Genomic DNA, 26,334 nt, shown 5'->3' on the forward strand with positions numbered 1-26,334 from the left:
ATTGCCATCAGTTCCAGATAGTTGATGTGCATCTTCTGTTGCTGCGTCGTCCATAGTCCCTGCACAGTGTAATCGAGCAGATGAGCTCCCCATCCCTGGAGAGATGCGTCCGTTGTCAGGGTAATCTGTGGCACTGGCTCCTGAAACAGTCGGCCCTTGCAAAGGTTGTGTGGAGTCCACCAATGCAGAGAGTCGTATGCCCGACTGGTAACCAACACTAGGTCTGTTAATTGTCCCTGAGCCTGTGTCCACTGATTTGCTAAGCACTCCTGGAGCGGGCGCATATGTAGTCGTGCGTGAGGGACTATGAAGATGCAGGAGGCCATCATGCCTATCAACTGCATGAACACTCTTGCTGGAAGTGAGTGTTGTGGTCTGAATTTCTGGATTAGAGACTGCATGCTGTCTATCCTGACTTGGTTTGGTTGAGCCACGGCCGTCAGGGTATTGATCGTCGCGCCTAGAAACTGCCGGACATGCGCCGGCTGAAGGTGCGACTTTGGGTAGTTCAGCGAGAAGCCTAGATCGTGAAGGAGGTGAATGGTATCCGACATGTCCGCGGCGCACTGTTGTTCTGACTTGGCTTGAACGAGCCAGTCGTCCAGGTAGGGGTAGACATGGATGCCGTGCCTCCTGAGGTGCGCCGCTACTGTCGCCAGACACTTGGTAAACACTCTTGGGGCTGTGGTGACTCCGAAGGGTAGGACTTTGAACTGATAATGTTTGCCTTGGATAGTGAACCTGAGGTATTTTCTGTGGGATGGGTGTAGTGGTATGTGGAAATAAGCATCCTTGAGGTCTAAGGTTGCTAAGAAGTCCCCCTGGTTTAACAAGGGAAGAATCTGTTGCAGTGTGAGCATATGGAAATGTTCTGACAGTATATACAGGTTGAGGGGACGTAGATCCAGAATGGGTCTGAGAGATCCGTCCTTTTTTGGAATGAGGAAGTACAGGGAATACACCCCTGTGCCTTCCTCCTCCACTGGCACGAGCTCGATTGCGCCTTTTTGCAGCATCACCACTACCTCTTGCTGCAATAAGTGCAAGTGCTCTGCGGACATAGGCCGTTGCCTTGGTGGAATGTTGGGTGGAGTGGATGTTAACTCTAGACAATAACCGTACTGTACAAGTTGAAGCACCCACCTGTCTGTGGTGATGTTTCTCCAGACGGGCAGGAACTGCTGCAGTCTCCCCCCGACAGAGAGTCACTGTTTGCTTGGGGCAGAGGAGCGGGAGTTGTTGTTCCCTCTGCCGCGTCCTCTGGTGCTGTTTCCTCGGTAACCCCCCTTGTTCTGTTTGGGGTACGAGGATTGTGCTCCACCTCTAGAGAACTGTGACTGTTGACCCATCTGTCCTCTGGTGACTCCACGTGCACCTGAGCGACGAAAATTATTGCCCCGAAACTGTTGTGACTGCAGTGCCCCCATAGACTTAGCAGTTTCGGTGTCTTTTTTAATCTTTTCAAGGGTGGTGTCAACATCTGGACCAAACAGTCTATCAGGATTGACGGGCTGATTTAGTATTGTTGTTTGTATGTCAGGCTTAAACCCCGATATGCGGAGCCACGCCTGTCGCCTCAGCATGACGCTAGTGTTAATGGCCCTAGCTGCTGTGTCTGCGGCATCAAGTGCACACTTTATGGCCGCATTGGAGATCAGTTTTCCCTCTTCTATAAGCAGTTTGGTGCCCTCTTGAAGCTGCGAAGGCAGGTGTTCTAAAACTCGCTCTAGGGTGTCGTAATGCGCCCTATCATAACGTGCCAAGAGTGCCTGTGTATTTGCAATACGCCAAAAGTTGGCAGCCTGTGCAGCAACTCTTTTGCCCCCTGCCTCTAGCACTTTGGACTCCTTATCCGGGGGAGGAGCTTCACCCGTTGTTTGGGAGTTGGCCCTTTTGCGGGCATTTGCGACCACCAGGGAGTCCAGCGGCAACTGTCCCCGAATGTATGCAGGGTCTGCAGGTGCTGGTCTGTACTTTTTTTCAATACGTGGATTGACCACTCTCGCCCTGGTAGGTTCTTTGAAGATGTCCGCAGCATGTTTGAGGACCCCCTTGAGCATAGGCAGTGTCTTTACAGTCCTTTCAGAAACTGAAAAAGTGTCAAATAGAAAGTCTTCGTCCACTGGGTCAGCATGCATGTCCACATCATGATTAGCAGCTGCCCTTTCCAAGAGTGCATGAAAACCTGCTGAATCTTCAGTCGGGGAAGCACGTGCACTGAAAGGCTGTGGGTCAGGCTGTGGGTCTTGCCCCACATCCTGGGTGCCTTGGTCCCCAACGTCATCATATGAATCCGGCTGTGCATCTGGTTCATTGATGGGGAAAGTGTACTGGTCATCCTCATTATATCCCTCACCCTCAGATTGTTCTGGGGAAGGAGTTGGGCTCCTTCTTGGAGGAGGCTGGATGGGTTCCATGAGGCCTGAAGCGTCCTGAGGAAGCCTTTTCTTCTTGAGGGGGATGACATAGGAGTCCACTGGCTGTGAAGTGATCCTCCTTTTGTAAAGGGTCAATTTGCCCGTGTCTGCGTCGATAAAACGCTCCGAATCCTCTTCTGAGTCGAGTACCCGACTTGAAAGTGCCCCCGCTGTAGAAGAATCCGACTTTTTTGGCGTTGATTTCGTTGAAAAGGCCTTCGGCGCCTCTTTTGGCGGCAGGAGGAAGAGAAGCTTACTTGCAGGCTTCACCGGAATGTCCATCGGCTTCTGTGGCGATGGCATCGGAGCCGACGTAGCCAGGGCTTTCTCCCTGATCCTCTGCAGCGAAGAGGCGATGGGGGACGTGTCACTTGCAGTGGGCTTTGGCGCCGACGAGGAGGTCTTGACCTTGCCCTCGGATCCGACGTCCTGGTGTTTCTTCTGAGTCTTTGACGAGGATGCCGCAGCCGTAGACCCAGAGTCTTTGGACCGATGCGCAGATGTACCAGCCTTCGATCCGTGTGACTTTGTCGGCTCCGTCTCCACCACGCGTCCGACTAACGGAGTCCCAGTCGGAACCGGAGCCGCTTCGCTGGCTTTTGCGGGCTTTGACGGCGCCGCAGCGGTTGAGCCGTGCCGACCACCCTTCTTAGAGGATCCCTCCTCCGGCGTCGATTTTGAAACAGTGGAATCGACAGATTTCTTCGACTTCTGAGGACCGGAGGTCGACGGAGTCGATGGAGCAGTGGTTTTGGTCGTTTTCTGTGGTACGGCCGCCATCTTAGGTGTGCTCGGCTCCATAAGTTTCGGTTTCGATTTTGGGTCGGCCATTTTAGGTGTAGTCGATACCGTTGGTTTTGGTTTCGGTACGGCCTGCCCAGCAAGTGTGTCCGTGGCCGGGCCGGAAGGCGGGCCGTGGCTTGCGGTACGGGGTCTAGGGTAAGGCCGACAGGCGATCCCGTGACCCGATCTTGATCCTCGTAACCTTCGGGGCATAGCTCGTCCGCTGAGCTATCTTCCGCGGCCCCATAAACCTCTTCGTCGTCCCCTACCTCTTCGACGTATTCAAGGCCTTGACCCCCGACTCCGTCGTCGTGTTCCGGATCTGCCTCAACCTCCGTCTCGGGCGGGGAGATTTGAAGATGATGGCTCTGGTCCTCTTCTTCCTGGTCGCCGAAGATGTTTTCTGGATCCGGGGCCGCTTGTCTGGCCTCAAGGCGCACCGCGCGCCGAAGCTTGAGTGTCTTCTTGGACCTGAATCTTGCGCAGGCCATGCAGTTGTCCTCGTTATGGTCTGGTGAAAGGCATTTGTTACAGACCAGGTGGACGTCTATATGTGGGTATTTGGACCCACAGAGCGGGCAGTACTTAAACGGACTCCGCTCCATGCTTGAAAGTTGCGGTCGTGTCGCGATGAGAAGGCCTCGATGTCCGAAGAGTGAAAATACACCGCTGATTCCGACTCCAAGAGACGGAAGAACTCGAGACCGTACGCAAACAATACCGACGCTATGAAAACAAGGCCTTTTGGCCTGAAAAAGTTAGTTTTTCTCGGTTCCGACAGAGAGACGTCGAGACCGCATCCGAACCCAATGGCGGAAAAAAACAATCTGGGGATGGAGCCGATGCCCATGCGCACTGTAGTCCAGGGGAGGAGCCACCTATCTCAGGATACTTCGAAGACTCTTCCAGGACAACAATGTGCGATCATCCGGACCCAACACTAGGCGGCGATCTAATGCTAAGATATGAATTTAGCAGCCCACATGCCTCGAACCATGTTTTACAAAAGCAAAGAGTGTAAAATTCATACACTCATGTCCATCCACATAAGTAGGTCCTCCACAAAGTGATGTAGGTCCAGTGCAAGTTTATTTTTATCAAACGCCTCAACCACTTACAAGCACTCTACCGTCAGAGGTATTTGTCTACGCTGGGTGACAAGAATCTCTGAACCATCAGAGGTATTTGGCTACAGGTGACAAGAATCTCAGAACCATCAGAGGTATTTGGCTACGGGTGACAAGAATCTCGGATCATCAGAGGTATTTGACTACGGGTGACAAGAATCTCGGAACATCAGAGGTATTTGGCTACGGGTGACAAGAATCTCGGTATTTGGCTACGAGTGACAAGAATCTCGGAACCATCAGAGGTATTTGGCTACGGGTTACAAGAATCTCGGTATTTGGCTACGGGTGACAAGAATCTCAGAACCATTAGAGGTATTTGGCTACAGGTGACAAGAATCTCGCAACCATCAGAGGTATTTGGCTACGGGTGACAAGAATCTCGGTATTTGGCTACGGGTGACAAGAATCTCGGAACCATCAGAGGTATTTGGCTATGGATGACAAGAATCTCGGAACCACCATTCACATCATAACAATCTGTGTGTGTTCTTGTGCACATACCTAGGATTCCACACATCTATCTATACAGAGTCAGTTACATTAACACACACCAATGCGAAGTACAACAAATGAATATAATAAATTCACATTAAAATAAGATTCACAAGTATACTATATATAAATTAATATGTGCACATTAGGGTATTTACTTTGATGACTATGAAATGTCCCACTGGCATCAGTGAAAATGTAGGGAGTTGAAATTAACTTATCAGGGGGCACAGGATTCCACAGTAGACTTTTTAAAATGGCAGCCTATTATAAACAGCTCCCAGTGAAACATCTGAGCAATAGCTAAACCAACCATTACCAACTTGTCCCTACATAGGCTAAGATAATCTAGCTCAATAATAAATTAACACAGTTCCAAAGTAAGTGACTGGATCTAAGAAAGAAATAGAAGTCGGCATGTTTGAGGAAATACATTTTATCTAAAGTTAAAATGCTGTCAGTTTGTAATGCGGAGGCTTTATTTAAAAACAAATAGAACATAGCAGTCTATGTTTTTACATATATCACATAGTGGATTGTCCTAGCATATTATGGCAAAGCACACCTTTGTTATTATTTTTTCACTAAAGCGCCAAAGCGAACATAGCTGCATGAAACCTGTGTAAACCTCGAAAACTTTTCCATTAGGTGTCGGTCATTCATTTCTGCTTAGGCGAGAATCAGAGTCTACCCATTAATTTGAGCACAGATGTTTGTTCAGCCCCTACTTCGCATTCATTGTTGTAGGTATGCAGTTATAAACACAGGGTACACTGTAATACCACCTGTCAACATTTCACGATGATATGGATTTAAAATCTCAAGAATTACGAACTGCATACTGGAATTTAGTTTATTCATTATCCGAGTCATTTTCATTTTGTTTACTTCAACTTAGAAGAACCTGTGATGCTGTTTATTTACACTGTATACAAATAGGCTATATTCTTCTGCTAACAATGAGCAGTGTTTTTTAAATTTCACTTTAGGGCATGCCAGGTTATGTTATTCGCAAGTACCTGCAATGCGCTCACCGTTCGTGTGTCCCCATGTGAGGCAGCGACAGACTGCAGGCGCGCTTTAAACTCTCTGCTTACATAGCAGTTCTGAAATCAGAACCCTGCAGCCGTTCTATGTAGCGAATGCGATCCCTTCAGAAAAGCATAAATGGCTTCTTCAAATGACCCCACTAGCATAGACTGCACGTTAACCCTTCACAGGACGGTATCCCCGAGTACGTAGTAGAAACTTACAGTTGCTCAGTTATAATAGCCCAAAAATCACAAAGAGATGATCAAAGCCTGCGAGCCGCGCCATACTAAACAAAAGAAAGGCGCAGCGCCATATTTAAAGATAAAGCAAGGCTCAGCGGAAAAAAGCACAAAAAAAATAGATTATTGAAAAAGTTGAGTAAGGCGAGCTACGTAGCAGTAAAGAGCTGCACAGGGCCGCCATTGTTAAAGCCGATCGAAGAAGAAAAACAAGTCGGCGGATGTGTATTCGTGATTCACTCACGTTATGTCTGCAAGCGTCAACTTTTGAAGTAGTCCCCAAAGGAAGGGATACATCCCTCCAGCGTAGGGAAACTGTCGATGACTGGTGCTCCTGGACAAAAAACGGAAGTGAGGTATTAGGAGCACCAACCAATGAGGAGCCACGAAAGAAGACAGACGCAGGAGAGAATGAATGGTAAGTACCAGGCGGGATTACACTCGTTATAAAGATTACACTTGCGGACCGCGCATGCGTGGTGCCTAGGCTTGACCTAAAAATGGCTCTGGATCTACGGATGACAGCATCATAAGACATGCACAGACATATAACTATTCGGTCTATTCACTGGCACATAAAAGTATATAACTGATTGGACGCCATTTTATTGGATAAGATGATGGTGACAGGAATGCACAAGAAAGACCAAGGACTGATAACACAATTGAATCATGGTGCGGTCACATTCCAGTTGCCAGAAAAGGAAATTAAAGGGCTGTATGTGCTTTCATACAAATATGATTTCATGGAATACAATTACTGAGAAACCATTTCTTCTAAACTGTTTAAAAGAAATTTGCAGAGTGAATAGCTTTTATCTTTTCGTAGAGACCAATTCATAGAATGTCTTTTTGGTCGAAATTGGCTTTTGAATCCATCTTTTTTAAGTGTAAATGCAATGTTTGCAAGTCTTACTTTCAGGAAAACGTTTTGCCGGAGATATTTATTTCAGTGCTTTACGTCAGGGAAAGTATTTCATATTTATATCTTTTATATTGCCACACAATATCTGAATTCTAAAAATTCTTCACCACCCCAGCCGAAACCCATAATTGAATGTTACAAAACCCTCACCAGCCCTAACCGCTGCCCATCCATGAACCTAAAACAACTCAAACAAACCTACATTCCACCAATCCCTGAAAACTAAAAACACTTCACACACCTAACCACCACTCATCCGTGAACCCTAAAAACCCATCACCAACCTACACTCCACCCAACTCTGAACCCCAAAATCACCTCCCAAAGTAGTCTTAAACTCCACCCAAGTTTAATGTAATTTTGGATTTTTCTTTAAAATTATCTTTATTTTTTATTTCCTTAAAATTGGTTTTCCATGATTTGGTTTCTTCCATTGTGGTTTCTCAATTTTCATTTTCCATTAATTCACACACATCAGATTAAAGAGGGCTACTGAAAAATGCTAATGTTAGTAACATAAGCCATGGCAACCGCTACTGTTCTACAAATGGCAATGAGGAAGTGAGCACATCAACTCTATTGGATGCTGTAAAGGTTAATGTGAAGGCACAATCTATAGCGGAGGTCACCTACTTCAAACAAAACAAATAGGTGTTGCGTACTAGGTGAAAAGCAGATCAAAGTGAGTCAGAGAAAGCCAACAAAAATATGCAATTGCAGAGCCATTAGAGAAAAGGGGTGTTTTGCGAAGGCAAATGAGGACAGTGGAATGTCACTGAGCAAATTATCTGCATGGCAAATTATATAAATGCTTCTTTGCAGGGGGGAACTAAGCCAGGTGGGTTTTTGACAAGCCTCTTCATGGCAGTCAGTTGCATAGATATGGAACACAAAAAAACAAATAAAGGCAACAATGTAGTGGAGAGAGGGAGAAACTTAAAGCACTTAGAGTTCATTAAAGAAGTAGTACAGCCTATCAACAAAGAAGAGAGCAACTACTGTGTTACAAGAGCGGCACTCCAGAGGTCGCCGACTGTGGCTAGGAAGGCCCAAAGGCCCCAATTTCCAAAGCTGTAATAGGGATCACATTTGAGAACTTGAAATCGGAGGTGTAATTACTTTTATGGCAGGCTTTAAAAAAGTAAATGGACAACTGCTGCCAAACTGTCCCACAGGCACGGCTTGTGCAGGTAAGAGTAGTGGTGCGGGGTGGGGTGATTCGGCAGACGGCGAGCAGAAAATTACCTATTTATTTAATTTTGCCTCTGCGTCATCTGTCAAACCACCCAACCCCCCCCCCCCCCCCCTCCTGCTCTTACCTGCGCGGGCCACGGCTGTTGTCTCAAAGCATCAAATAAAGTATCTTGTTCAGCGGTGGTGACCACTCTGGAATGGAGGAGATGCTCTCACTGATACTCAAGGCAGGTAAACCCTCAGTAATGTGTAGCCATTACTGACTAATTTTCCTGCTGAATGTTAACACCAAATTACTGGCCTACATATTAGCAGCTAGATCACAAAAGCTGATACAGTCCATAACACACCCCAACAAGGGAGGTTTTAAGGGAGTTTTTAAGAGTGGAAAGCAGGTATAAGACACTTGACACTATGAAGGCATTTGATTGAGTCGACTGGGAGTTCATGAGTGATGTGAAGTTGATGTTAAAAGTTCTTGATAGAGCGCACTGTGACCAAGCGGCTTCCTGGCGCTGGAGTTTAAACAGAGAAACACAGAAATCTGCCAAGATGAAAATCAGCAGGAGTATGCTTGGGAGAACAGGAAAGTCTTGAGCGCCTTGCGAAATTGTGAGTAGACTTGAATGGATCTGATGGACAGCGGAAGCGGGAGCTAGTACAGAGAATTTGGTGCCTCCAGTTTTGGCCCTACGGAAACGAGGGACATTGAGAAGAGCCTGATTGGAGGAGCGGAGGGTACGGCTGGGGGTGTAGGGATTGATAAGGGAATTGATGAACCCCGGGGCAGTGCGGGCAGAGGCCATGAAGGCCAGACATCCCATCTTGAAAAGGGATCTCTGGCAGATGGGGAGCCAGTGAAGGGATTTCAAAATGGGAGTGATGTGGTGAAACTTAGGAAGGTGGTGGATGAGGCGGGCGGCCTGATTCTGGATAGCCTGGAGGCGGTGAAGTTCGTAGGCCGGAATGCCCACGTAGAGGCTATTCCCGTAATCAAAACGAGAGAGAATCATGGCCAAAATAATAAGTTTGAGGGCATCAGGAGAAAAAAAAACGGGAGACTTTCCGAATGATCCGGAGGGATAGGAAGCAGGAGGAGACAACTGAACTAATCTGGGCATGCATGGAGAGGTCCCGACTGACTTTAATACCCAAGGTCCTTACTGAGGACGCCGGTGCTGGAGGGGGGCCGAAGATGGAAGGCCAAAAGGCGGCGGACCAAGGGGTGGTGGTGGCGCCTGTCAGGACAACTCCGTCTTGTCCGGATTAAGTTTAAGGTGGTTATGATTCATCCACTCAGAAATAAAAACAAGGGTAGAATGGAATTTCAGCAGGGAGTCAGAAGAAGAGGAAAGATCAAATACAAGTTGGAGGTCATCCTCATAATTGTACACGGAGACCCCCATATCAAGAAGAGAAAGAATAAGGGGGTGAATATAAAGATTAAAAAGGAGAGGGGACAGGGAAGATCCTTGGGGGACCCCATAAGGAACCAGGCGGGTAGAGGCAGAAAAACCGGAAAGATGGACCGCCTGAGTCCGCCCTTTGAGAAAGGAGGCGAGCCAAGAGAGGGCAGTGCCCCGAACGCCCGCCGCGCTGACACGGCCGAGAAGGATGGAATGATCGACCGTGTCAAACGCGGCGGACAAATCAAGGAGCACCAAGGCTTGAGGTAAATTGGAATCAGCCTTGCTCTTAAGCTCGTCTAGGACGGACAGGACCACTGACTCAGTCGAGTGGACCGGGCGGAATCCCACCTGGTGGGAGGCCAAAAGATGGTTATCCTCAATGAAAGTGGAGAGGCTGGTTGTAATGTGACTCTCCAAGATCTTCCCTAGATATGGAAGGAGGGAAATGGGTCTAAAATTAGACGGAAGGGAAGGATCTAGTCCAGGCTTTTTTAGAATGGGAAAAACTATGGCCGATTTAAAGGATTTGGGAACTAGACCTTGAGAAATAGAGGCATTGAGCAGGGAGAGGGGGGGATCAGGGCAATTGATGAAAAGCTCTCTGAGGATGCGGGCCGGAGCACAATCAGCTGGGGAACCAGACTTCACTTTCTGGAGTAAAACAAGAAATGAGTCCATAGAGATGGGGGGGAAGTGGTCAAGGAGAGCAGAGGGGAGAGAAAGAGCAGGGGAAGGGGGAGGCGAAGATACTAGAGGAATATTAGATTTGATCTTCGCAATCTTCTCTATAAAAAAATCATTAAGGGACGAGCAGAGAGCTTGGGAGGGGACAAGATTGGGCTTGACCCTATCAGAAGCAACTAAGTTGCAGACTATGGAGAAGATCTCTTTAGACTTGTTGGCTGATAATGTGATTTTCTCCGAAAAGTCTGTGGTTTTGGCTGAGAGGACGGCCCTCTTATAGTTAGCTAAAAGTAACTTGTATTTGGCCCGCAAAAGGGGGCAATAGTTTCTCCTCCAATGGCGTTCAGAGCGCCTGAGGTCCAATTTAAGGGTTTTCAGCTCACCAGTGAACCACTTATGGGCATCATGAGGGCGGCAGGCCTTGACTTTCCTGAGAGGGGCAACCAAATCGCAGGATGAAGACAGCCAGGTATTCACGGCGTCTGCTTGACGGTCAAGGGGAAGCTCAGAGAGATCAGGAGAAGAGGAGGTGAGGGAAGCACAGAGAGAGTTAAGATCGACCCGATTCCAATTTCGAGCAGAAATATTCTTGGGTAGAAGGGGTTTCTCTGATGCACCAAGGTCGATGGAAAAGGAGATCAATGAATGATCAGACCAGGTGCAAGGGAGAATGCTAGGAGAGAGAATAGTGCGACTGGCTGACCAAATTTGGTCTAAAGTATGGCCATGAATATGGGTAGGGGTATGAACGTGGGGGAAAAAGTTGAGACACTGGAGAGTGGCCGAAAAATCTTTAGAGGACTGGTCTTCCCTAGGGTCGCCCTGCCAATAGTTAAAGTCTCCCAAGAGGAGAACAGACGAATTATTGACCACGAGCGTAGCCAGGAGTTCTTGCAGGGTGGACACAAAAGAGGGCATGTTATGGGGAGGGCGATACATAAGAACTATGGTGAGGGGAGCCAGAAGGTTAACTGAGCGAGCAACTAGAAAATCAACACTAGGTATGGGGGGGGTGGAAGAAGTTGGAACTAAAGGCTGGAGCGCGTAATCATGGCCACACCCCATCGAGGCGGTCCGCCCAAAGGGCATAGTAGGAGTCGGGGAGGGTAAACAATACATCAGGTAGGGAATCGGCCGAGAACCAAGTCTCTGTGAGAAACAGAAAATCAGGAGCATCGGTATCCAGTAGGTTAAAGAGCTCCAGCTGGTGCCTGCCTGCCGAACGAGTGTTGAGAAGGTAGGCAGTGGCTGCGGTAGGTAGAGGTAGAGGGAGAGTGGCGGAAGAGGGTGAAGATCCATATAGCAGGGGATGAGCAGAGTAGGAACAGGCGGGTGGGGAAAAGGGACAGAAATGCCAAGGTCATTAATACGCTGAAGCAAGGAAGGGGCAATGGACTGAATAACATGATAGGAAAGCAATTGTGCTGAGGAATAGACAAGAGCAGGAGCAGGGAGCATGGCCCCTGGTCCCGGCCGGTCGCGGACGGGCGCAGACGGGCTTAACTTAGGCGCAACTTCGGCACGCCTTCGTCGTGCCCGCTGGCGGCTGGGAGAGTAATGTCATTGTATAAGGGTAGGGAGGGGGCGTGGCAGGGGGGGAGTGGCCAAAAGACTGCAGCGTCAACCCCAGAGCACCCAAAGATGGCGGCCAGACCTCGCCCGTCCCCGCTCCAGCAACCGGCTCGGCAGAGGAGGGGAACGATCAGCGAGGAGGCGCCCCGGAGTGCTTGCAGGTAAGGATATTAAAAACACAGCAGCAGCAAGGATGTGCACAATGTCCAAGCACACGAATTAAAATAGGCAGGGTAACGTTGCTACCGGCAGAGCGCCTCCGGAGATCTGACTTCAAAGTCTAACTGGTAACTGGCTCACTTAACTAGCTTCTAGTGGGTAGGATTAACCAGATGCCTGGGGTATGAGCAGGGCCGGACTGGGAACCAAAACCGGCCCTGGCAAAGTGCTCGCCCACCCCTCCCGCGGGTGGTTGGGGGTGCCGCCGAGCTCTTTGCCAGGGCCAGTTTTCTGCCAATTTTGTTACAGGGACGATTTTGCAGCTATGCTGCAAAAACGGTCCTGTAACAAAAACGGCCCTCAGGGGCCCAAAATCGGCCCCCACCCGTGCGGCGCACCAGGGGATTGTCCAGGGCCCGCTACGGCGAGTCCGGGCCTGGGTATGAGAAGAAGTAGAAGCAGGAGGTGTGAGTAGGAGTAAAGATCCTTTCCAGGTGCATGCCAACAGGAAGCTGCGGTTTGCCTCATTGCTGGAATCACTAGAGCAGCATATAAGGTTAAATAAAAGGTTTAAGGGCAGTAGGTGGTAGGGGGTCATGCATTTAAGCTTACCATGTTTGCTGATGGTACATTGTTCATAGTCAGACACAGAGATTTCAGTTCAGGTAGTTTTATAAGAACTTCAAGCCTATGTTGTGTTGCAGGGATTCTGTGCAAACACAGAACTATGCATAGGATTATGGGAACTTAGTATATCAGGACTGAGTCATCCTACTACCTTAGAACCCATGAGCCCAGGACCGACTATCTATAGTGTTTCACTTGCCCTCCTCCTCACTTACAGAGGAACAAGCGATTAGACACCCCAGAAAACTTGACTCTCTCAGTCGCGGTTACATGCCACACCCTTCTGCTCTTGTACTTGTCCACACTAAGATCTGACAGACCCAAACAAGTTTAAAATATTTATTTTAATAACGTGCTCTAGTATGCAGTATACGTGCCACAATAAGCAGAAAAATGCATAACCCAACTATGGTAAGCATAGCAAGTAATCCGTACATCATAAAAAGGAGTCGTCATAGTGAGAGACAGAGTAGCCTAACCTCACTCTCCTTGAACATACACGGGATGATTATATATTAGAAGATCTCTTGGTGTTATCTGCAGACCCCGTACCTCAGTCTATAGATGGTAGTTCTACATCATAGGTGCTGTCTTGCTCTGCTCCCTGGAAAGGTCCCTCTCAAAGTGTGTGCTACCTATCCGTGTATTCCAATAAGACCAAAGTACGTATTCCAAACAACAGCTGCATCTGCAAGTTTTGTCTAGGTGCTAGAGCCTAACCAGAACAGAACAACAAGGGGCATTGTTGTTTGACCTTGTTCACAATGTTCAGACTAAATCCCAGGAACCTGCAACAGTGGGTTCTCATGTGAAAATATCAAAAGAAGCATTTGCAAAGTAAACTCCTGTAGTAACGTATGCAAAGCAGCGGACAATCTGCAGTTTGCTCATGTTAACTTAGGGACGACGACAATGTCCCCAAGGGCCACATGATACTTGCGATTTCAGACTTTAGGGTAAACCTCACCAAATGGCACATTGTTCATAGTCACTGACCAAGAGATTTTCGTTCTGGTAGTTTTATAAGAGCTACAAGCCTATGTTGCAATTTCAGACTTTAGGGTTAACCTCACCAAATCAGAGGACTATCATATTCTCTTTTAGCTGACACAATGTGTTTACTTGGTGGCTAACACCCTTCATATGGACTGACATCTGGGAATAAATATGGTCCCCATATTGGCAGCAACCAGAGCCACCAATGCCTTGGTCCGACAGAGAATGATTAAGGAGCTCGCAAGGTTGACAGACAAACTCTCTTATGAGTAGTGAGAATGGCAGCACTCAAAATGCCAATAACCCCCACCCCCCCAAGACTTTGTACCATGGTAGACAAACAGCAACAAGCAGTGCTCTAGTGAAATTTTCTTGCTGGAAGTGATGTGACACAGAAAAGGACATCCTGGCTACCTAAAGGGCAGTGGTCACAAAGGCTCTACACTTCACTTCACTTATCATTGGGGCAATACTGCAGGTTTGGGACAGCATTCACCTGTGCCATATTTGACCACCTTCCCATCCCCATTCACGTCTCAAAGTAGAAACATGGAATTTATAGTCAATATGTAGAGACAAGCCTTTACAAAATGGAAGGGGCTGGGGGTGCCTGACTTTGAGAGAAATGCATATAAAAGGGCCGGGGAAGTCTGTTTGAACGGGTTAGATACGATTTTGTCATAACAGAGACTGTGATTTACATATTTAGAGGTTAGACAATTTATAGGTCAATCATTTTGCAACACGTGCAGGAGGGAAGTAAACCCTATATAAGATCTTCCATCGTCCAGGCAAGACTCCACACCACAAATGAGAAAAACAACACTGTTTGCTGAAAGGGTTAAGGGGAGCAAGGCACACTAACACATATCGTCGGTCTACCCCCAGATGACTTAATTCTGGCATGAGGTTCTGGATGTCGGAGAGAAAGGTACAGGACCGCAGTTGGCAGAATACCCAGAATTCTGCTAGAATGTACAACTCGTGTTATTTATCCACCATACTCAAGGAAGACTAAGAGTCTCACCTCTAATTTTTGCTTCAAAGCATGTCATATTAGCAAAATGAGTTCTGAAAGGGCACTCTCCTCATCGCTTCGGAAGATGTCTGGCTGCCAAACATGGCGAGTCATGGAGGAAATAAGGTTTAAAAGTATTAAAATGTTGCAAGAGAGGGAGCAGGATTATGGAAATGTGAAGAGCGTTTGGCTTGATTATTTGTTCAGAGACTGCTGAGAGGCTAATTGCCCCATTGCCTCAGGGTACCCAATAATCTGGCGGTACCATTATGGTCTTGAGAAGCAGACTAAGAAGACTATTCCACTGAGACTACAGGGAAATGATCAAAGAGCCACAAAAGACATGGGCACATCTGGGAAATATCGGAGGTAAGTATTTGGTGCAGGTGGTGGAGCGTTTTTCTCTTCTTGCTTCCTTTTCTTAAAACCAGATGGTACTGTACATCATATTGTTATGAATATAAATACAAATTACTGAGACATACACACTAAAAGATAATTGCAAAGAAATCCTTCAACTGTTGAGCAATGTAAATATGGTTTAATCTTGATATAACTTCGAAGGATGAACATCTGACTTTTGGGTATAGATATAAAACTAAAATAAAGCTATAGAATGGTAATTTACGAATTGGACATTACATTGCGTCAAAGAACCATAAAACACATGCATTACACCTTAATATACTATACCTCCATAAATCTGGTCCACACACTGCAACGTAATGTCGTTTTCACCAACAACTTTATTTCGAAATTCTGGTTCCTAAAAGAAAAGGAAACCACTTACTTATAATTCAGTGTCATAAAACCAGCTTATTATAGTATATTTGTTACCAGATCTATTCCTAAAATCCACTACTGTAATTGCTTAAAAAAAGGTATGATTAAGGAAATTCAATGTGTGGTTTCTCCACTGATTTTAGCATTTCCTCAAGACATTGAGGTATCTTGTCAAAAATAAGCCTTAAATATAAACCTTCCCATCCGCAGGTATTAATGGTCCCAATGAGGTAGATGGTGTGACAACAGGCATGAGGAAGTTCTATAAAATGTCTTAATCAGTTAATGATGGAAAGCATTTTACCACTGTCAGTGGGGTAAATTTCCCTACCAAGAATTAAGTGATTCAGAGGTGGCAGGTACTCTTTTTCCTACCTGGCTCCCAAACAATGGATTGCGCATTAGTCTTAGACTTAATGATAATTTTTTAAGCTTTAGAAAGCAACTGAAGACTTACTTGTTTGCTTAATGTGGTCTGGTCTCCAGCAGGGATGGCTAGCTCTGGGAAGCCTGATTCAGGTAGCCATGCGCTCAAATGCTGTTAATAATAATAATAGTCAACAATTCTGCCATCCTACCAGGGCGGCATGGGGTTCTCTAGCTTCCACAAGTGCAGTATTCCTGTTGCACCATCGTCTTCTTACTTTTTAATTTTGGTCTACAGATCCATCACTTGTTTGACAACCTGAGATGTCACCCGTACTTCTGTATGAATACAGTGGCCCCTGACACTGAAGGCCTCCGACTCAGTAATGAGGAGATCGATCTGTTGCTGTCCAAAGAATAGTGCTCAATTAGCTTGCCTAGCGAGGAGCCGAACAGAGTCTTCCAGCGTAGCGATTTGAAGGCACCACGACGGAATTGGTGCTAGTCATCTCCTGCAATTGATGGTCAAGAATTGACCATTACTATGGTCAAATATGGTGCATTCTAGGTATTCATTCATGCCTACTTCTGCCACTAAGCCTGTTGAACCTACTATACGATTAAGTCTGGGCATTGTGCACTGGGGAGTAAAAGGAATGTTCATTTACAAAGGGGTGTCTACATCTCCATATATCTCACAGGGTCCATTGAACCATCTAATCTGTAAAGGCCTTGGATGTTGCATGTGGCTGAGGGGTGAAATGATCTATCTAGATGTGTATAAAGCACCATGTTGATGTTCCACCCCTGTAACATGCGGTGATATCGCAGCTGTCCTAAGATGGGTGAGAGAGATAAGGAGAACTATGGCTGCTCACAATTGGGAGCATCCATGCTTCTTAGCACTACTTCCTATCGCTCCAGCTTCCCCTCCAGTAGAACACATCTGCCATCTTTGTCAATAATGTGGTTAGTGATCTCAAACGCGGGCCGAGGGCTTATCTAAATCAGGGCAACTCTGGCGTGGGAGGAGAATCCAGTTGCCACTAACCTCCATCATCATTTGAATCACAGTCTTGTACCTTCCCTTTCTTTCAAATGTGTTTCTTGTAAAACTGCTTTGTGTATGGCCCATTGTTAAAAAAAATAAGTATTTTTATATTGTTTAATTACAGTGGAAATCCCACACACATTCCACATTAGAAACCAATTCACTTCCATCCTGTGTGGTCAATGAAAGCCCAATGGCTCGACTGGAGAGCCCTCCTCTACTTGCCGATGCCAATCCTAACTTGCCCACCCCATGTTCAGTTGTTACTTTCCACCCATCCCTGCCAGGGACCTGGCTCTTGACAGGTTGAGCCTATGTGGGTAATTGCTCTGCCATTTTTCTTAGGATCTGTCCCAGCTATCTAAAGGCACTGAATGATCCCAGGGAACGGACCCACACCACAATTGTTTACATCTTCTACATTTAAGATGTCTGTCCATCAGCTTCCCCCATTCATTGCTGTGATGGGTCATGCTGTTCTTGTGAAATTTTCTCCTACTCTAACCCATGTTCCAGTACCACATGTTGAACCTTTCCTAGTGAGGGAGAGGCAACCCTGGTCCTGCCATATAAGGTGATCAGCTGTCTGCAGTGTGAGCTTGATGGAGCTCCAAGTTTTCCACTGTGGCTCCTACATTCTGGAATTCGCTCCCACTCATCTTGAGATCCTGTCCCCAGTACTCCCTTTTCCGTAAAGCCCTCAAAACGTTTCTCTTCACCCAGGCATTCCCCTCTTAAATCTATCCCTTGCCCCCAGTTCTTCCATCCTCTGGGTCTGTTGTACTAAAATAGCGCCATGAAACCGCCTGGTGTACGCGCGCTCTAAAAATATTTTAAACTCAAACTCAACTCAACTCTAATGATTGGCAGCTTGTAAGTTGGGAACCTGCAGGAGGTGATCAGCTGTCTGCAGTGTGAGCTAAAGTAGCACTTCTGATGAGTCACTATCGCTGGTGGATTTTGCTTCCTTGACAGATGATCGGGCGTGGGTGTACTCAAATGCGGTCTGGGGATCTGTGCCAAAAAGTTGCTGTTAGTGCAATAGCAATAGCATCTTCTTGGGACTGCTGCATCTGAATGGTATCAATTAAGTTGCAGAGACTTGTCTTGCTCGCTGTGCTGTCTTGCGTCATTGTCGACAGAGCAGCATTTTCACCATTCTGGGGACCCACCTCTCTCAGTGCTCCTTATTACTCTGCCCAGTCCCATGCAGCTTGGGGTTCTCTCAAGAAAAGAGTTTGTTGGTGTACCCTTATCTTTAACTTGGCCAGGAAAAGTAGAGCATACCTCATATCCATGATTCTTAGTTTCTTCTTCACCTCCATTAAGCTAGCCATGCAGTGCTGCACTTCTAATGTATGGTCGAGGAATATCATGACTTTTCTTATTTCAAGAAGAAAGTGACTTTCTTTCTAAGAACACTGCAAGAAAGTGTCTCAGAAGTTCAACATTTTTACCACAATGGATCTGGGAGAGCTCCTGGTGGTGGAGATCTCGCTGGGACCATATTGGATTTTTTCACTGTAAACCAGCTGGATAAGCCAAGCAGGCCCATTAACTCTGCATGTCAGGACTCAAGCAATGTAGGGTTACCTCCCTCTGACCCTTCACCGCTCCTTCTCTGTATCTCTATATTCTAGATTTTGTTACGGCGTGCCTGGATTTCCATATCCTCTGCTCACCCTTCTAGGAAGCGGATTCAGTCTGTCAACTCCTGTATTTCTTTCTGCAAGTCTGAAGTTTGGGGCTGAAGCTCATGAACTGATGTTTCAGCATGGAAAACTCTACAAAATAGATAATCATACCAGTGTACACCTTCCCTTCCAGTGTTGTTCTAGTCTCAACTATGGCCTCTCGATCTATTTCAGGGTCCGCAGTCGGTACTTCCCCTCTAGCCCTTGGCAGCTGGCATGATTCTTTCCTGAATCATACCAGCTGTAGCAATACTGCCAAGACGTTTCTCCCCCAATCTGGTTTTGCACACTAGAGAAGTCACTGCCGCTATGGAAGGAGAAACTTCTCTAATGCCAGGGGTTGAGGGGGCTCATCGGTCATCTGCTGTTGTCAGAGGCTCACAGAGCACTTATGGCGTATCTGCAGAGGTTCGAGGTCCACAGCCTGCCTTGTCCAGCTCCTTCCCAGTTCAATGTTCACTGCTATCCAATTTGTTGGTCAGTGTGGAGGCACAAGCAATTGGCCCATAATTCACCTGAAACTCATGCTCTAGTGCAGTAGCTCTCAGGCAGTTCACATCTCATGTACATTGACAAGCAATTCCGTAATTAGTCTGATTCTCTGAGTATCGTGATGATGCTCAGCACGCCCTAAGGATAGGGCCAAGGAGAACAACGGGGAGCATGTCTTCCTGTATTGCCAATGGTGTCTCATGTGTTTGATGCCACAGCTTTAGGCTCTCCATATGAGACCTGCATTGTCACGGTCGGCATTTCTGACTGTGGAGGGGGGGTCCCCCTCACTGTTCTCGGCCACTGCCAGGTGTTTATATGTTGGGTGTCCCTTATGATTAGGAATGTGGGTGACAGGAAGCTGCCCTCACATGTCATTCTCACTTCCCACCCCCACCTTGATACACTGGAGCACAAATTCAGTTTTAAGAGGGGACCTCATTGCCCGAGGTAGCGCTAGCTGCCAAATATCAATGCGTGGAGCGGGCGCAGTTCCTGGCCCGGCACACTGTTGCACATGCCTTCCCTTCCCCCAGTCGACAGAGTTTTTACAGTCAGTAGTGGAGGGTGGGCTCAAATATTCCCCCCCTCCCCCCCCCCACCTCTCTTCCAAAAGGAAGTGTCATGAACTATTAATGTGCTTCCTTTGGTGACCCAAAGTACTTTTAGTCATGTGGTTCTGAAAGCAAGAATCTTGGAGAATGACAGAAGAAACAACTGCCCTTCAAATGTACAAATAATATCTGTGAATGATAATCTTTATTTACTCCTCCTTTGAATAAGTTGTTAAAACTATCAAGTTCAAAGTAGTCAATTTTTTCTAATTCGAAAAAGCTGTTATAAAGTGCCAATATAGAATGACAATAGCTCTTTGGTGGGGAATAGCTAGCACACTCACGGGGCCATAATACTGTACAAAGAGACACTTTCATAGGATGGGTGAAAATTAAGTATACCCTTAATAGTCAATTATATGAGAAAGGAAGAGTCCCCTTCCCCATTCTAATATGTACTAAGGCTGCTGAAAAAACGATTTTTCTTGAACCATTCATACTCAATAAGAAGAGAGCAGAAAGCAAACACTGTTATTTTGGTGGCTTGTACATAATGGAATCTCTGATGGTCAGGTGCAGGGATAGTGTGGACGGGGTTTCCGGACCCGGACCTCCCACCTTTCCTTTCAGTCAAGACAGGCACAGGAGTTTTGCTCTTTCTCCTCTTTCCTTTTTATTCTAGGTAATGGTATGTTAACAGCACATAGGGTTTTAGTCCCTGAGATGAGCTGGGTCTGGTGGTTTGGAGTCCCTTTTTCCTCTTTGTCTCTTCTTCTCTCTTTGCTACCGGTCTTCTTCCCGGAGTAGCAGGCGAGAGGTGTCCCCAAAAGAAAAAAACAAATAACAGAAAGCTCAGGGTACTGTCGGACTATAACCGAAATAAAGGGAAGGGAAAAGTGCTCCGCCATCAGTGCCCTAATATTGTGGGTGTCTAGTGCAGGGAACGATGTGCTCACTCCCTAGTGCCCTTCAATAGTGCCCACAGCCCTTTGACGGAAAACAAACATGCATTAGGCACTTACCTGACTTCACGACCCTCCTGAGCCGTGGCGAGGGAAGACCCAGCCTGCACGTCCTCCGGGAAAGCCTTGGTCTTGTGTGCAGTGCTCCTTGAGCGGTTTCAGTTTTCACCTTCTTCTCTCCTGCTGTCCTCGTTGCCCTGCGTCTTCTTCCAGTCCCCGGTCGAGACGCTGTCCTTCTCTTCTCGAACGTCGCCGCTCGCTCTCCACTCATTCTGCTTATCTCGTCTCGCTTCTTTCTCCACTACTGGGCTCTGTTCGTCTCTCTCTCCACCCGTTCTCGCCTGCCACCATTCCTTTTCAACCCGCACCTCCTCCTGACAGGCCGCGTCATCTAGACCGCCTCCTCTGCTTCCGGGGTCGACAAGAGCGGCGGCCATCTTGGGTTGGTCGCCGCCGCCCGGTGTTATGTTAACTGACCCATCACAGATAGCCAATTGTTTTAACATACAGTAAGCAGATGCGAAACCTTGGGCATATTTTCCCATTTTCCCTTATTTCGTATCCTCCGGCCACAGATTTTAAAAACTTCAGAAAGCTGGCAGAATACCCTCCAGCACAAATATCCCTTGTCACCACAGTAAGTAATGCGAGGAGCAATGAATATTTTTGTGTTGCAGCACTGTCAAGGACCGGACAGTGAATTTACCTCATTGGTAATTGCAGTAAGTTAAGTACACTGTCCATATCCTGTCTCCATTGTAACTTAGGGAAGAAAGAACATGCAAGCAAGATGGACTGTCACCAACTGAAGCATGCTGTTGTATTACGATTGTAGTGAGGCTTAAATTGTTATTATGCATCCTTTCCCATAGTTACCTGTTCCCTGCTGCTCAGCCAGTATGGATGTGATGTTGTGTAATGTTGGAGTGCTTGGTGAGGTAATAGAATGCTGGAGTGCCTGGTGTGGTTGGGAGAGTGTTAGTTGGAGTGTGTGGGCTAACAGCAAGGAAGCTGATCCTGTAACTATGACTTAATAAACCTTACTCATGCCAACCTACTCTACAACTACATATGGACATAGTTTGTTTTACAACAAATTTCTGTCTTTCTGATCAGATTTCTTAACTCATCAGGTGATCCATAAAGCTTTCTAGTCCATCACTCAAGTGCAGTAATGACTACCTGTAGAGCACACTTCTTCTGGATTGCTCGGCTCAAATGTTTGCTTCTCAGGTACCGCTTGGATATACAGTGCAGTAAAGCAGGAGCTAGTTTCGGCTTTTCCACTCAGATTCCTTACTTTTGACAGCACTCACCCACCAGGCATTGCTCTAGAGGCATCATGTGCTTTTGAGCATGAGGTACAAGAAAGATGCAAACAGCCATGGATCACATGAGGACTGGATCTGGCCAGCAGTAATTTGGGGATGGTGGTGAAAGAAAATACATTTGTGATAAATAGATGATGATTCCTCCTTCAAATCATACAATTTAGCATACCTTGCGTCCAAACAATAAACCAGGAACTGCAATGCAATGGATGCTAATTTGGTATGGCGCATCTGTGTGATGTATTCCTATAGGTTCTGTATCGATCCCCCTATTCCTGACCCTGTTCTGGTTAACAATTAACTAGCAGCCATCCCATGATGCAGAAACCGTTATCTGATTAAGCCACACCACGGCACAGGAATGCGTTATCTGATTAGGTCATAACGCTTGCCATCTAATTAGGCAAGCAATATTCCTCCAGCCCCTGATAAGGCATACGGAGTTCTCAAAACAAATCAAACCTATGACAACCTGGGAAAAACCCTGCGGCCATTGTTTTGATTTCACCGAGAACTTCAGCAAAAGAATGTGCTAACGACCAGTTCGTATGACATCCTTATTGACGTATCTATGTCCATCCTTACGTCAATCTCGGCACCTTACAGGTATAAATATTACCGATATTGCCTTAAGCAAACACACGCGGTGGTGACGAGATCGGAGCAGCCAGACTTGCCGAAGCCCAACACAGAGCGGACCCAGCTGGCGCAGCCCCGCCTTCCTGACGCGCTGAGAACGAGACGCTGCTTTCTCCTGCCGAGAAATCCAGCTCCGGCGCTTCCAAGCAGCCCTTGCAGGCAGCCTGGAATATCGAGACCAAAGACGAGAGATACCATCCCTCAACCATCCTAGATTCAAGGTACGGAACTGAATAACCCCTTGCAGAGAATTCTTGAGTCAGTCACTTGGCAAAACAAACTTAACTTAAACTGCTACTTTCTATTCCCGCCCACGCATTAGGCTTAGGTCAGGTACACTGGGGTAGGCGTAGTTAGAAGCACCAGTTGAGTACGATTAGTCAAATGTTTATATGTATGTATCTATTTTATCCATCTTAAACCACCATATGGCTTAGAAACCATATAAATGTTTTTACAGTATTATTTTATACTTCTGCTTTTATTGTATGCACTTTACTTAACCATAAGTATTGCGATAATATCGATCCATTTCTCTTGTACGAGAAAAGAGACTGATCAATAAATAACATCTTTTATTGAACACGCCCGTCTCTTCCTTTTCTCTACAATCTGGTGAAACTAAGAATGCACGTACTGACTGAGTAAAATAAGTTGTCTTTTGTTTTCACACGACTCTAGAGATACACTCTTGATTAGGGGAGAGCAAAGTTGTCATGTTCTATGGTTGTCAGAACCTAAATCCCTTCTTGTCTATCCAGGGAGGTTCAACTCCTCCTTGCCTATTCGAGAAAGTTTCTAGTGAACTCTGAGCTAGCTGGCAAACCCAAAACTTTAAGTCTAATATCGACAATAGAAGACCTAGTTAACGTCTGGTCTAGGCCTATACTATTGAAGGTATTATTCCAATGCGCAGAGCCTATTGGGATGATAGGAACTACACTACATGGCGCCCAAACGTTTGGAAAGGCGATAAAACTAACGCAAGACATTAGAGTAACTCAGTCGTGCTTTTTCACTCAGACCCCTTTTTTCCATAATACTCCAAAGACGTCTGGAGTGGGTGAAAGGTAATATCTGCCAAACCTCGCAGGAGGAAACTCCTATGTATGGTTCTTGGTTCAATCAACGTTGAAGGATACACTGTTCCAAAATATTGTGCATCTAATCTTTGTTTCCACAAGAAACCTGTTCTGCAAACAAACGGTAAAAGCTTCCTGTCGGTAAAATGGTAGACAGTGAAGAAGAAAGAGAGACAGCTAGAATGGCAGCTGAACTCGTAGCAGCTGATAATACTATGCAAGATGCAGACCCGGAGATAATACTCATCCCGGTCAATATAAGAAAATCTGTAACTTTAAAACTTATAGAAAATGGACTGACACCTAGAGGTGGCACAGTCATATTCGTAATAGAGGCACACGAATATCGGCAGACAGAGGTGTTCTATTCATGGATACACTTTCCAGCAGCAAATGCTGTAACAAAGCACTTCCACTATTACAAAACAGAGGAACCTCCTAATGAGTACACTCCTTTCGAGGAGGTGGAAGTACCACTTAAATTTCAAGAGCACCTGCTCTTGTTTAATGGCGCCCTAAAACATAATAATCACATCACCAGGCTCGGTCCATTAGGTAACACTTCAGTGGGGTTTTTAGAAATTCAGATCATTCAGGCGCACTGCCTCGGTTAAACGTTACAAAATATAACTTGACAGGTAGCAATGTAGTGCGTGAAGAGCAGGCGGAAAAACACCCTTAACCGTCTAAAAAAGTCAAGGGACTATACAGAAATATACAATTGTGCTCTCGCTACTACAAAAAGTATTACAAACAGTACAATGACTGATGAGTGTTCAAGGAGACAGAAGCAGATTCTTTGGTGTGTTCTTAATACAGCAAAACGTTGGTTTATTCTCTCCAGATTCACGTAATGTAATGTAAAGCCGACACGTGTTTCGTCGTGTACAGTTGAGTCAACACGACTCTTCAGGGCTGATGGTACAAGAATAACATATACAGAATCAGTAATACCGTAGTCACATACTGCAAATGGTGACAAGGTGCAACCAACATGCAGTAGTGGCGTGCATCTGAGTTCGCACGCTGTGGTATCGTATGGTGGTGAGGTCAACAGACCTGATGATTGTGTCACTCCAAGGCTGTGAGTGGTTGCCCTGGGTGATGGTGCACAGATGTGAGGTCTAGTGGCATAATGCTTCGGTGTGTGATCATGTTTAGCAAAGTACACGGTGATCTAGCACTCCGAGGGTTCATGCAGTAGTGAAGCAATTGAAAATCAAAATCGGTGAGCTATTGTGTGGTGGTATAGGTGAGGGACTATAGCGGTAACATTAACGTGGTTTGCCGACGATATTTTTCCGTAGTGTTTGTGGGCAAGCAAAAGGATCCGTTACCGCGCACGTTCAGAATTGTGTGATTGGGATAAAACATGCTGCTCTCTCTCGGCGTTATGGGTTATTTACCTTGTAAATTGGTATGTTCGTGGTGCTTGTTGTTAGGTCTGGGCTACTATCCATGTATTGGACGTTACTTGTCGGAGAGAGACTGCAGGAAGAAGTATATAAAAAAAGGGGATCATTAGAAAAGACATACTAAAGGGGGGAAGGGCATCTATTCTGTAGGATAGATGGCGGACAAAAAATGAGGTATTCTTACCACAAATCTAATGTAACTACACAGAAACGGTCTGTTCCTGTAGGATAGTCACGTGGAAAGAGCTTACACACTGGCAGTCTTCCTATTGAATGTCACACATCTTTGTGTTTGTTCATTCTGTGTGACGGGGGATCGTAGAAAGAAATGAAGGGAGAAAAACGGGAATAATATAAGTAAATTCAAACAATAATGCGCACAAATAGCGTCATGTTACATAAAATGACGAATTGCTATTTTTGGAGGGATTGGGTTGATAAAGCACAACCTAAAAGGAAGTACCTGACTTCCGGTATGTCAAGTTTTAACCACTTCAAGTTCATGATAGGGCATTATTATACAAAAAAACATAATATTAACCTTTATAGAGATGAGTATCTGAGAGTCTCGGTCTCTATCAAGTACAACTTATACGAAGTACCTGACTTATGGTATATCGTTTTTTTGCCGCTGAAAGCGCATGATAGCGCATTATTATGGAAAGACATACTGTTTCTTTTTGAAAAAATAATATGTCTCTAGATGACCGTGGTAAAAGAAGTACCTGGCTCCTGGTGTATCAGGAGGTAGCCGGGAGGGGATCCGTTTTACTAAGGACTCGCTAGAGACGGGTACGTCTCTCAACAGGCGGTGCGCTGAAAAACGGCAAGAGAAAGCGCGTATTAGAAAATAGAAAGCCCAATACCGTGGGCTTCAGAACAAAGTCGTGGTGGCAGCTGGAGTTTGTTGCCGGTTACCTGTGTTTCAGAATCCCTCCTCCTGTAGTTCCCGGTCGCCGTCTCTCAGTACGGACACGTGACCGGATGGGTGGGATTATTTTGTAGAAGAAGGAAAAAGGTAGACATCAAAGATGTCCACGTAGCCCGTAGTCTGGAAAAACGGGTTCGCCATCTTTAAGTGGTACAATAGTCTTTGGACATATATGTATTCAGTTCTGTGGAGAAGTCGTTTCAGTAAAAAAGTGAACGAAAGTAACTTATGAGGAAGGGAACTCGTGATGTTTACGCCCGCCTAAGATAGGGGGGCTTGATAAGTAGTTAATAAGTCAAGAGATCGAGAAGGCATCCTAGATGTAGAGCATTGAGGACATTGATGTCACGGATTCAC

The 26,334-nt window shown here is 46.2% G+C and overlaps 1 protein-coding gene across 2 annotated transcripts in view; it reads right to left on the minus strand.

Moving 5' to 3' along the window:
* MTMR12 (myotubularin related protein 12) overlaps positions 1-26,334 on the minus strand; it is an 813,877-nt gene that overhangs the window by 417,706 nt on the left and 369,837 nt on the right. For both annotated transcript variants that reach the window (XM_078674902.1, XM_078674903.1), the window contains exon 4: positions 15,371-15,443. In XM_078674902.1, the coding sequence (XP_078531028.1) occupies positions 15,371-15,443 (73 nt within the window). The remainder of the gene's footprint in view (positions 1-15,370; positions 15,444-26,334) is intronic.

The sequence above is a fragment of the Lissotriton helveticus genome, chromosome 2_1, assembly GCF_964261635.1.
Source record: "Lissotriton helveticus chromosome 2_1, aLisHel1.1, whole genome shotgun sequence".
NCBI lineage: Eukaryota > Metazoa > Chordata > Amphibia > Caudata > Salamandridae > Lissotriton > Lissotriton helveticus.